Consider the following 12,573-nt stretch of genomic DNA (forward strand, 5'->3'; position numbering starts at 1 on the left):
TTAAATACACGACCTGGAAATTTTTGAAAATCATTGTGATGGAATACCTTGTAAATGAACAGTAATACATGGGATGCTCTTGTTGCATGAAGTATCAATTTATTACACAACAACAATCTAAGTGGCATGATTTAAATCGTAAAAAACACATTTTCTTAAAAATTAAAAAAATACCTTTTACATATGAATAAGAATTTACACTAAACAGAAGAGCAAATGATGCAACTATTGAAACATTTTTAAATTAATGCTTTATTACACTGCCAGGTTCATTGGCTCATGAGTTTCACGACGCATTCATCACCAGTGGTCCTACGATGCCCTCTAGCGTCTGAACGAGCCCCTGCTCCTACTGTAAAACCTTGTAGTTTTAAACCCAGATTTTCTCTGCATTCAAAAGTGGTGACCTGTCTATAAAGAGAAATAATGACAAAAGTAACAAATATGAAAATACTTCTTTTTTTTTATTATAAGCAGTTGTAACATAGCAATGCTGTAGAAAAAAAACCAAACACAAAAAAATGTATGTTTAAATATAGTACACATTTATGGCAGAAGGGCGGTTAATGTTCACACACACTTCAGTGCAGGATCACGTCATGGATCCTCTTAACAATCCTCGTCAGGTAATTTCTGGCTGGCGTGACTGTGGACACAATTTCTTCCAGCTGCTCAAGCCTTGAGGAGGGGAATGACGTAGCGTTAGGCTGAGTACCTGGTTAATGATATGTCAGGATGGAATGGCTCAAAGGAAGGGCAAGGATCCAGCTTTCACACCTTGAGACTTCTTACCTCGTTTTTCCAATGTAATTTTTGAAGCTAAGCACTTCCAGATGAGAAGCTGGGTAAGCAGGATCAATAGCCAGTGCGACTTCAAACTTTGCAAATGCCTTAAGACTTGAGAATAGAATGTTGATCCTGAAATAAAAATAGGAGATAAAGAGGTCAATGTTCATTTAAAGTAGTAACTCATAAGCGCAGGATTAGTCTCTGAAGTATTATGCATGCCTAAATTTAAAGAAAAGTATATACACACATACTTTCCTAGATAATAAGCACAATATCCCAAATTTGAAGGGCAGGACACAACATTAATACTGATATGCTGACCCCAGAACACACTCACTGTGTCTCCTGGCATCCAATCTGCAAGATATCAAATTTCAGGGAGCCCCACTTCGACAACTGGTGGATCTCCTCCCCCAGGACACGGCAGCGGCTCACCACCAATGCGACATCGTGTAGGAGCTAAGTAGGGGGGTCAGAGGAGAAAGTATGAATATTTATCAAGATCCTGAACTGTTTTGCATTAAAAAATACTCCCAACATTCCCCACACTACTACTTGCCAGTGGGATGTTAGGCCTGGTGGGGTACTTTTCCATCCAGTTGCTTTCGCTTTTAATGAACTGGCTGATCAGTTTGTGAACGAGGCGGGCATAACACATTGAGTTCTCTTCTGCAAGACATACAAGTTCAAATTAATTCCAATCTCTAGACATTGCAAAATTGCACCTATAAGCCAGACAACCATTACATTGCTCAGCTCCACTCACCATCCAGCTGTAAATGAAATCTGATGTCATTAACCTTCTGGTCAGTCTGCCCTTTTGTATCTGTGTGGGAGAGGAAATTACTTAATTTTCAGATGCAAGAGAGACCCAGGTTCATGCTGCATATTTTATTTAAACTCTAAAGCAGTGTTTCTCAGCCAGGCCCCCAGGGACCCCAAGACAGTCCACGTTTTTACACCTTCCTAGCTCTCTGCCAGAGATCCCACATTTTGAAAATCAATGAGGCCTGGGTTGCGAAACACTGCTCTAAAGTCCAGTCTGATTTTATTGTGTAACAAACAATGAGTCCAACAATGAGAACAGCATCTGAAATACTGCTGCTCCAGAGAGGCATTTGGCTGTTAACTCTGTAGAACATCTCATGTTCCACTGATCAACGTCTGACAACTGAAGGGCTCCATTAGATTGCAGCAGTCATGCTTCTGATCATGCTGAAGACCACTCACTGGCACATGGTTCAAACAGCACCTCCAGCTCCACTGATCCATTCAGAAAGGTGTAAAGCGCTCTGCTCTCTGACTCCTCAGACAGCTTCCATTCGATCACTCTGAGAATGCAAGCAAGTGTGGGACAGATTTAAGTATGACACTAACAAACATGATACTAATACTAATCAAACTGCTAATAGCTACAACTCCAGACCAAACCTGGAGCCAGCAAGCATTTTTACAGACTGAACCAATATTTATTCAGATTATTCAGATTCAGTGATAATAAATAAACGAACTGCCACACCTGTCTAGGACTGTAATATTCTTTTCAAACTCCCTGGTTTCTTCCTGAGTTCTGCAGATTTTCTCCTCGATGCTGTTCTTCTCCATTACAAGAAAACTTATATGCCTTGGAAGGAAGACAAAACACTTGCAATTGAAATGGTACAGTGTACTGCCAGCAAGCATATTAAAATATACACAAGCTTACAAGAAACATTAGCTCACAGGGTGCTTAAGTAGTCCACGAAAACATGAAACTGACCTTTCATTCTCAGTGACAGCCGCATCGAGACTTTCCAGTTCTGTACAAAGACAATTATAAGTTAATCTGAAATAGCATTTAGTTCACGAAGTCTGAGGCAGTGAGCAAAAAATAAATAAATTAAAGGCCCAGAATGTTGTGCTCTGTTTAACAGCCATTCACTCCACCTTGTTGCTTAGCCTCCAATGTGTGCATCAACTCGGAATTTGCTCCAACTTCTTTCAACCCTTCCTCATCCATTAAGTCCAATTCTACAAAAAAAAAGGCTCTTCACTGATGACAACTGTTATTCAGAAAATCCAATCAAATGCAGAACTAGCCAATCATAACCGGACAGAGTAGCAACCAGTTCAGACAAAAATCCCAGTTGTGTTAACCAAAGTCCCTCCTACCAGCTTGCAAGTCCTGCAGACAATCATCAAGGCTTTTCAGGAACTCATCGGCCTCGTTAATCTTCTCTGTCAAGTTTTGCTGCGCCAGCTAAGAAGAGAGGGTGTAGCTGGTGTCAAAATGTAATTCGAGATCAAGCTGAGAAAGAGCTGCTTAGGGTGCAGCTGAAACGAGGTACCCATCTTGAATCGCACATTGAGTAAACTTGCAGGCACTTACCTGAGTGGTCTGCAGCAGGCTGCTGTATAGCCCAATCTTCATCTCATGTGAGAAGCCTTTGCTCTTCTTTCGGAAGTACACCTTCCTCTCTCTCAGCTTCGACCTCAAACTCTGTAACTAAGGTATAAGATTGGTGTCGGTTAACTGTACAATATACAGTAATGAGTGGGTCTGCTGCAGTGAGGGAAAATAAACTGGTAAGTAAAATACCTGCTCATCAGAATAGGTCTTCACCACTTCCCAAAAGGACTGATTAATCATTTTAAGAGGTTTGTTTTGATCCAACATTCGCGATTTCAGTCTGAAAAAATCAAAGGGGAAAAATAATGCAGTCTTTTTTGCATTGTGAAATTGTCACAAGTACAACAGTTCTCTGACTGGTTTTCGGTCTATGAAAAGAACAGGGAAACGTTTTGGAGACCAGTTTTCCGTTATGCACAGACCGTTATATCGACTTACTTCTCAACAATCCTGGAGAGTTCCTGATTGTCGTCTTCATAAACCCGCTGCTTGGGACGGTTGACATATTTCTCCATAAGCAGGTCCTGTGGCTCAAGAGCTAATGCAAACTGGAGGGAATTTTGCAGATCATAAATCACCCAAAGCAGTACACATGTTGTGGCTAATGGCAGCAGCTAAACTGTACTAATCTTTATTAGAAGAAAAATAAAAACAACAGCATAAATGACCTTATCAATCCATCCATCCATTTTCCAAACCGCTTATCCTACTGGGTCGCGGGGGGTCCGGAGCCTATCCCGGAAGCAATGGGCACGAGGCAGGGAACAACCCAGGATGGGGGTCCAGCCCATCGCACACTTACACACCATTCACCCACGCATGCACACCTACGGGCAATTTAGTGACTCCAATTAGCCTCAGCATGTTTTTGGACTGTGGGGGGAAACCGGAGTACCGCTAAGCTGGAAAAGCATCCCAGGATGTCACCACATTGAATTTGAGACAGTAGGGACAATCAGTATCTGAAGCAATTGGGCTTAATTGCCTTGCTCAAGGGTCCAATGGAAGGGTCACTCTGTCAACTCAGGGATTTGAACCAGCAACCGTTTGAGTCCTAACCCACAGGGCTGCCCCATCCCCAACTATTTTTTTTTACTCTTTTGGTCAGTGTATAATTCCATGTTATTTTATAGTTTTGATGTCTTTTTAAATTATTCTGAAACGTACAGAATAATACAAATAAAGTTTTCTATGGGTAGGGGTGTCCAATTTTTTTTTTACTGGTACTGTACATGCCCAAATACATGAGTAAAAACACCTGAAAACTACAACTACATATACACTCAGTTATGATGCATGATGAAGAAATAATAGTCTATGGTTTTTTCAGCATTGAGTTTCTGAGAGGTGGTCATTACATTATCTGGAAGAACACTTTGCCGTGGTTTGTGAATGACAAAATCAACGCCCAAGATATTCAGGAACTCCTTCACTGTAATGCTGCCATCATCCAGTTTCTGAAACACCAAAACGCATCTGAATGAACAGCAACATCCAATGTATGATGGTAAACATCAGATATGCAAGGAAAGGGGACACTCAAATACCTTTTGAAGGTCAATCTCATATCCTGTTGCTTCATCAAAGTCAGTTTCATACTGACTACATCTCTGAGCTGGAAAGGTAGTGAAAAATTTAGCATAGAGCGGAAAAAACAATAATTTTAAAATTTTATAAAAATACCAAGAATGAGACCAACTAAGATACAAAGCACTGTCTGGAACACTTACCACTAGTATCAAAAGTACCTTCTGCCCTCAAGTAGGTGGAGTTATTACTGGAGTTGGTCGTGTCCAAAGTCTTGACCATTGTACTTGATGGATTCTCCTCAGCAAAATCTGTCACATTTCTATTCAACTGAGATGCAAGCTTGGAGGAGCCCTGAAAAAGTTTAGACTTTAAATAATTTGGAATCACTGTATAACCCATTCACTAATGAAAAAACAGGTTGGATAGCTCACCTCTGAATCAAGGTTTTTCTTGGTCTTCATTTCCTCTGTACTGTCTTCATGGCCATCCATTGGTGAAGACCTTTTCAGGCCTTGTGCTATGTTTTTGATTGGTGCCTCCACTAATGGCTTATCAACAGCATCCTGGCCTAACTCTCCTTTCGAAGTGTCTTCCTGGATGCGGCTGCTTACACGCCCCCTACCTTCAATGGTTTCTGACAGATCTTCCTCACTACTGATCTCAGGAAGAATCTCATCATCTATATTTTCAACTGGGCCACTACCTGAATGATGGAAAGCACTATGCGGCACTCTCTTTGTTAAGAGGCTCTCCAAATGACCGCCTTTGGTTATTTCAGGAAGGTTTTTGCTCAATGGTTTGTTCTTTTGAGGGAGCTTGGGCAGAAAGCCACCAAAAGACATCCTCCCTATTTTAGGCTTACTTTTCAAGAAAGGAATAGGAGCTGTCATGTTAGTTTGCGTCTTGCAAACAAAATCATCTTTCCACTGGTCATTCTCATCTTCCTTAGAGACATTTAATGGACTATGCAGTGCTGGTTCGTAGTTTTCGCAGTCTTCATTAGAAGGACAATTCCCAGAATTAGAGACTGAATCTTTAACTTCTGATGAAAGCTGAGGGACAGGAGCTGTGAGACATCCATTTGCCGTGTCTTCTGGTTCAACAATAATATCCCTTATAGTATTAAGCTTTGACTGAAGATCTGTCAGACTCATTCTTCTGGAAATTTTCTTAGATGCTCTGACAGTTTTCTTTTCATTTTGGTTTAATAATGGATGAACTGTGAAAACCGAGTCCTTTTTGTTGACCAAATCATCACTTTCTTTGCATGTTGTATCTGTACAATCCATGACAAAAACATTATTTTTGTTGCAGCTATCCTTCAGCTCAGAATGCATTACTGTATGTTCCCGGAAGGCGCTCTGATCTATTGATGCTAAATTCCTTTCGGTTTCTTTCAACGTGTTTCTTTCTACTACGGTTACTGCATTTTTCCCCACATTCAGGTGAATATCAGAATTAGAAACTGTTGTTTGAATACCTTGTTTAGCAACCCCATTATTACAGGGCCCAGAATATTCAGTTTGGCTGCTTGTCATTCCAGTGTTGGGCAGATTAAAACATGAAACAGTTGCAGTTTCTTTGATGTAGGCATTTTCATCAATTTCCACAGTAAAAGCTGTTGTCATCTCCATACCATTATCATTTTCTTCTGCAAAAACAGTGATATCCTGAGGAGAAGCAACTTTGCTTGTGTCTGATGCAGCACCAAGTGCTTCATCACTTTTCATTCCCATATCAGAGCCAAAGGCTGGAGAGGTCAATGAAAGGATTTCATCATTAGAAGTTGACTGATTCACCATTCTTGTGCCATCGGACTCATCTGACGAAATCTTTGCCATTTCTCTACATGGCTTTGTGAGACTGCAATGGCTGCTTTCCTTAGTAGGCATGCCAAGAGCTGTAATAATCTCTCCATCACTTCTGATGTCCACCTCTGAAGACGATGTTTTGTTGACATGCATACGAGACAAACTTTTCCTTCCAGTCAAACATAAGGAGTTGGCCGTCCCAAAACCAGAGGTTTTATAGTCAATAACAGTTTTGATCCTAGTAATGTCCACATCATCTGAGTTTGAGGGCTCAGTTGTGAAAAGACTGTGACTAACAGATGCTGTCTGATCACTTAGTAATTGGTGAGATGGACCAGAATGAGCAGTAGACTTTTTACCAAGGACCTTGAATGTTGCTTTACCAGCATTTGTAAGAACATGCCTGCTCTCCTCAAAAGGCACAGTGTGAGCTGTAGTCATCTCCATATCAAAATCATCCTCTGATAACATCACTGTTTTGTCAGTAGATCTGCATGTAATACTTTTTCTTTTGACTGGAGATGAGGGATAAGCCATTCCAACAGCACAGGATTTGGAATCAAAAGTTTGGCTCTTAGTAATTTCCATGTCACCTGTGCTAAAACTACCAAGAGCTGCTGAGCCAATGCAATTACCGGGTACTTTCTGACTATTTCTTGACCCTATATTGTTAGCCTGTTCAATACGATGAGCAGATTTTGCCAAAGGAATTTGTTCACACATATTATTTGTAATAACAGGAGAGTGGTTTTCCTCAATAGGCACAGCTATGGCTGTTGTCATTTCCATTCCAACGCCCTCATCTGAAAAAATAATTGTTCCATTAGCAGGCATACATGAGAAACTTTTCCTTCTGGTGGCATGAAAGGTATTAGCCATTCCAACACCGCAGGTTTTAGAGTCAATAGCAACAGTTTGGCTCCTAGTAATTTCCATGTCAGAATCGATGTGCTCAGCCGCTAAAACATTTTGACTAACAGAACCCATTTCATTTCTGGTCATTTCCATACCATCAACTTGTCCAGATTCACCAATGTGACTTGTACTGGGGAAGCTGATTGCTGCTTTACCTTCACTTGTGGGAACAAGTATATTTTCCTCAACAGGCACAATTAGGGCTGTAGTCATCTCCATACCACAGTCGTCTTCAATTTCGTTGACAGGCACATGTGACCAGCTTTTCCTTCCTGCAGCATGTGAAGGATTAGCCATTCGTACACCATTAATAATAGTTTGGCTCCCAGTAATTTCCATATCATCCGAGTCAAAATACTGCATAGCGGTTGGTCCTCCGCACTTACCAGGCCCTTTCTGATGACTTGATGGTCCTGTCATATTATTCTGCTCATAATGAAGAACAGACTTTGTAGGAGGAATTTGTCTGTTCATTTCTTTATTTGCAATTACAGGAGGGTGGTTTTCCTCAATAGGCATGGTAAGGGCTGCAGTCATTTCCATGCCAAAGTCATCATCTGAAAACATGACCGTTTTATTTGTGGGCATATGTGATAAACTTCTCCTTCCAGGGGCAAGGGAAGGATTAGCATGTCCAACACCACAGGTTCTGGAGAGAGTAACAACAGTTTGGCTCCTAGTAATTTCCATGTCATCAGAGGACGAGGGCTCAGCTGCCAACACATTGGGAATAATGGCATCTGTTTGGTAGCTTGTCGTTCCTATATCACCAAACACATAAGAACCTGGTTTTACTTTAGGTGTCTTGAAAACTTTTTTCTGCTCACTCATTGCTGGGTGATTTATTTCTTCAATGGGTGTTGTCAGAGCTGCAGTCATATCCATACCATAGTCAGCCTCTGAGAAGATAATGGTCTTATCTGAAGCAGTTGTGCTGCATATACTCTTCCTTGAAGAGGCAAGTGAAGGATTAGCATATCCAACATTACAGGTTCTGGAGAGAGTAACAACAGTTTGGCTCCTAGTAATTTCCATGTCATCAGAGGACGAGGGCTCAGCTGTCAATACATTGGGACTAATGGCATCTGTTTGGTAACTTGTCGTTCCTATATCACCAAACACATAAGAACCTGGTTTTACTTTAGGTGTCTTGAAAACTTTTTTCTGCTCACTCATTGCTGGGTGATTTATTTCTTCAATGGGTGTTGTCAGAGCTGCAGTCATATCCATACCATAGTCAGCCTCTGAGAAGATAATGGTCTTATCTGAAGCAGTTGTGCTGCATATACTCTTCCTTGAAGAGGCAAGTGAAGGATTAGCATATCCAACACCACAGGTTCTGGAGAGAGTAACAACAGTTTGGCTCCTAGTAATTTCCATGTCATCAGAGGATGAGGGCTCAGCTGTCAACACATTGGGACTAATGGCATCTGTTTGGTAACTTGTCGTTCCTATATCACCAAACAGAGAACCTGGTTTTACTTTAGGTTTACCACTTATGGCTGGATGATTTATTTCTTCAATAGGTGTTGTCAGAGCTGCAGTCATATCCATACCAAAGTCATCTTCTGAGAAGATAATGGTCTTATCTGAAGCCGGTGTTCTGCATAAACTCTTCCTTGAAGAGGGAAGTGGCGGATTTAACATTCCATACATTTTCTGAGAATTGATGAGAACAGTTTGGGTCCTTGTCATTTCCATATCATCTGGATCAAACACAGACACCTTTTTCTTAACTGTGAACTGACAATTAGGATCCGAATCCACGAATTCATTTGTCACCTTCAGATTCTCTTGATTCGTAGATTGTTTCTGAACCCACAGGTCCTTTCCATCCATCGAAACTGCCTGATTTTTTGTCAAATCCATGTCATCTCCATCTGCTTCTGTCACAATTTGCTCATTAAGCCGAAGGCTGTGCTTTGGGGTTGGAAATGTGGTTGTTGACATCACATCATTTTTGCTTGCCATTTTTGTCATATATGGCGCTTGGTTTACTTTATCGGCTCCTAATCTATATGAACTAAGGCTAGACAAGAAAGCTTTCGTGTTGACTTTTGGACACAGAGCTGAATCACTGCACTGACTGAAGGAAGTGCCCATTGTTGTCGCTTTTGGACCACTACTAGAAGTCCCTGGACAGCTATTTCCAGTGATTCCTGTAAGACTTGCAAGAAAGTCATTCATATCAGATTCCTTTATTTGAGCTCCCACTGAAGTATCTGGGCCTTTAAAGGAGTTACCAGGTTTCCACAAATTCTTCTCACTCTTCTCTTCAGAGGCAAAGGTAAGCATTTCACTGCTTGGTACTTTCTCGTTAAAGTCAGCTGCATCACTGTCAAAAGTGTGGCAGTGGGTCATCTCCATGCATGCAGTGTCCTCTCCAGAAAACAAGATTGTCTTATTGCTGATGCCATCCTGGTAATCCATGTAAAACATGTTTTCCTGCATGAAACAAAAATATATAATTACTGACAGTCCCTAAGCCATTGTTTATAGAAATCAGACAGCACGAGTCTGTGAAACATCATTGCTGATTTTTATAGAGAGTCTGAGCAGGATAAGTGGTTACAAGATGGATGGATAGATGGATTTAAGGAAATTAGATACTATTAGAGGAAATTCAGAGAATCACCCAAAATTTACTACTATTCATTATAATGTTTTGTGTATAGTTAGCCTTAAATGCTGTTTCAATATTTGTTAATTTTTTTCAGAAAGAACTAAAAACAGACATTTGACTTTGTACTGGCAACTTCTAGATTTTAGACAATACATGTACCTTGTTATGTTGGTGTGAAACATGAAGGGGGGCATTCAGCAATGTCTCCATCCCTAAAGCAAAAATATATCTTCAGGTAACTATTTTACGTTAAAAATAAGTCAAGTATGTTAAAATAAGTTTTAAAGTAACTGTCCTTACCGACAATTTGCTGTTCTATGTTGTGAGTACCATAAATCCTGTGTGTACATCAGAAAAATAAAGGTTATTCGATTTTACTGAAAAATACCATTACAACAAAAAGAATTACTCTAGGTGACACTTCAGAGCTCATTTTAAACAAAGATGACCTTGTAAATTAATAAACACCGAAAACATACCTCTCGTTCTGTTGTTCTGTTCCTATTAATACAAAACAACAGAAATGTAGTAGTGCTGCTTTTGAACAATAACTTCTCATGATTACAGAATTTGTATTAAAGACAATCAGCATTGTCAGTGGAACACAATTAACTTAAATGAACTTCTTTTTTGGATATAAATACTACTAGTGAGATTAAAAGATTTAATCATCATTAAGCCTCCTAGGTTTTGAAAGGGTAGCCAAGTCTACCTCTCCAATGCTGAAAATACTCTGAACACTGACCTGTGATGTCAAGGTCCTCACAGAGACCCATCCCGGAAGAACTGTTTTTTGTGTCACTAAAAATGTAAACAACAAAAGACATTAGACATTGTGTCTCATTATGTTGCTGCATGTGACAATGGCAGTAAACACCAGCGATTCAGTGTCACGTGGTGCCCTGTTCATACCTGATGTACTTTATATCGTTTGTTGTTGCAAAACTGACCCTTCTGGACTTCCTTTTCTTTTCAACTGGTTCAGTTGGTTCATCCTTCAAGGAAAAAAAAACCAAAATGGAACAGGACTGCTGCAGAACCTAGATGCAAGATTCTGATCCTCATTAATAGAATGCGTCACCCAGATTTACCTGACAGTCCTCATTGTCTACGTCAACAGCTTTCAGTGGAGTGCGAGGTGCTTTCAAAATCTTAATAAATACAAATAAATAAACATAAAACACCATATAAACAAACAAAATGTCCAGGTTAATGAGAGCCATGCGATCACTTGTCATTTGGCAGTGTTATTTCAGGTTTCCAGAACCACAAATGCAAGAAACATAAAACTACCACAACTCTGTTATAAAGATTATATATTAAACGTTTAACAAAAACACACTAACCGATGAAATCCTCCTTGTACCACGTTTGCTTGGGTTATTTCTGCATAAGGAAAATGTAAATTAAAGTAATGCATAAATATATGTTCATAATAATGAAATTATTATAAAACACATAATATTAATTAATAATGAAAATAACATTCCAATCCATAGTAATGTATGGTTAAATCTTCCCGAATATCACGTAAACGTTTAAGCATACTTCAATTATTAAAAGTATTGTTCGTTAAAGGCAGCAATTTTTTTCTGTGAAGCTATGATACATAAATAAAGATATTTTTAAAACAATGCTTCGGGTGTCATATTAAGAGTATACTGTATAATGAATTATGTAATACAGGTAATTCTCCACATATTATTACCAAATGCACCTATACAATTCTAAAAACGAAAATATGCCGTTGTTAACTTACAATAGTAAAAATACGAATCAGTAAAACAGTTATACATTGACAATTATGGCTACTACTAATTCACAGATTCGGTCTTGACAGATGCAATATAACTCCGCCAAAACTCACCGGTTCCTCTCCGCCTCCTCATGGTCCATGTTCGTGATTATTGTTTAGCTGACTGCATATTTAATATAAAACCACACGAAGAACATGTAACCGAACCCTTTATATCCTCCTTACATGAACACTTAATGAATGTCTTATACATCAGATTTGGTTTTCTGTGAACTCAGATAAGGCTAACCCCAAGGTAGCTGATTAAAATACCATTTACAGATTCAGTCTTGAACCTAACAAATAGCTCGAATGCTAATTGCAAATATGTGACAATAAAAATTTCCGTACGACTGATGGATAATAATTACATTAATATCAATATTTTAAACTAGGTGCTTTATATTTAAAGGCTTGCTAGCCAGCTAACACGTAGCTACAATAAAAACAGCATAACAAAATATAACATACTGCGAAGTAGTATAACTATTACATTTGATAGCACGTGCGTGTGTAAGACATACCGTAATATTAACTTATGTAATCCTCCAGTTTAAACGTTTTGTGTGCTTTTTTGATTATTTCCAGCTCTGCATTCATTCCATTTCATTTTTGTTTTTGAATTTAACCGCTTTCTCTCCGAGCATGCGCCGTAGCCCGGGCGATGTCAGAAGTCGGAGGGACGGTTGAGGCGTAACGGAAGTGACGTATCAGAATTTCA

General features: G+C 39.5%; 1 protein-coding gene across 4 annotated transcripts; it reads right to left on the reverse strand.

Annotated features, from left to right (window-relative positions):
• Positions 1-77: 77 nt before the first annotated feature.
• Positions 78-12,524, reverse strand: knl1 (kinetochore scaffold 1). Of its 4 annotated transcripts, none has more exons than XM_048974394.1 (27): positions 12,377-12,524; positions 11,925-11,976; positions 11,404-11,443; positions 11,149-11,208; positions 10,970-11,052; positions 10,803-10,858; positions 10,537-10,558; positions 10,358-10,395; positions 10,217-10,269; positions 7,821-9,879; positions 5,140-7,706; positions 4,909-5,059; positions 4,726-4,793; positions 4,537-4,635; positions 3,617-3,726; positions 3,368-3,458; positions 3,158-3,274; positions 2,941-3,028; positions 2,716-2,799; positions 2,549-2,588; positions 2,309-2,413; positions 2,020-2,120; positions 1,556-1,615; positions 1,349-1,458; positions 1,127-1,248; positions 793-918; positions 78-678 (listed from the first exon to the last, which is right to left on the reverse strand). In XM_048974394.1, the coding sequence occupies exons 2-27, from the start codon at positions 11,951-11,953 to the stop codon at positions 582-584; spliced, it is 6,576 nt and encodes a 2,191-aa protein (XP_048830351.1). In that variant the 5' UTR covers positions 11,954-11,976; positions 12,377-12,524; the 3' UTR covers positions 78-581. The 4 variants fall into 4 exon arrangements, with proteins under 4 accessions (XP_048830351.1, XP_048830352.1, XP_048830350.1 ...); XM_048974395.1 differs by having other exon boundaries at positions 5,140-5,411; positions 5,571-9,879; XM_048974393.1 differs by having other exon boundaries at positions 78-411; positions 579-678; positions 5,140-9,879.
• Between the last annotated feature and the right edge of the window lie 49 nt (positions 12,525-12,573).

Source organism: Brienomyrus brachyistius, chromosome 14, assembly GCF_023856365.1.
Source record: "Brienomyrus brachyistius isolate T26 chromosome 14, BBRACH_0.4, whole genome shotgun sequence".
In the NCBI taxonomy this organism is placed as follows: domain Eukaryota; kingdom Metazoa; phylum Chordata; class Actinopteri; order Osteoglossiformes; family Mormyridae; genus Brienomyrus; species Brienomyrus brachyistius.

What these genes read in the sequence shown, in the direction of transcription:
- knl1 (XM_048974393.1), bottom strand. Translation starts at nt 11,953, where the DNA reads ATGGACCATGAGGAGGCGGAGAGGAACCG. An exon ending in GCCTGCTGCAGACCACTCAG is followed by an intron (nt 3,029 to 3,157) that starts GTAAGTGCCTGC and finishes CTCTCTTCTTAG; the next exon opens with CTGGCGCAGCAAAACTTGAC. An exon ending in AATTACATTGGAAAAACGAG is followed by an intron (nt 679 to 792) that starts GTAAGAAGTCTC and finishes CCCCTCCTCAAG; the next exon opens with GCTTGAGCAGCTGGAAGAAA.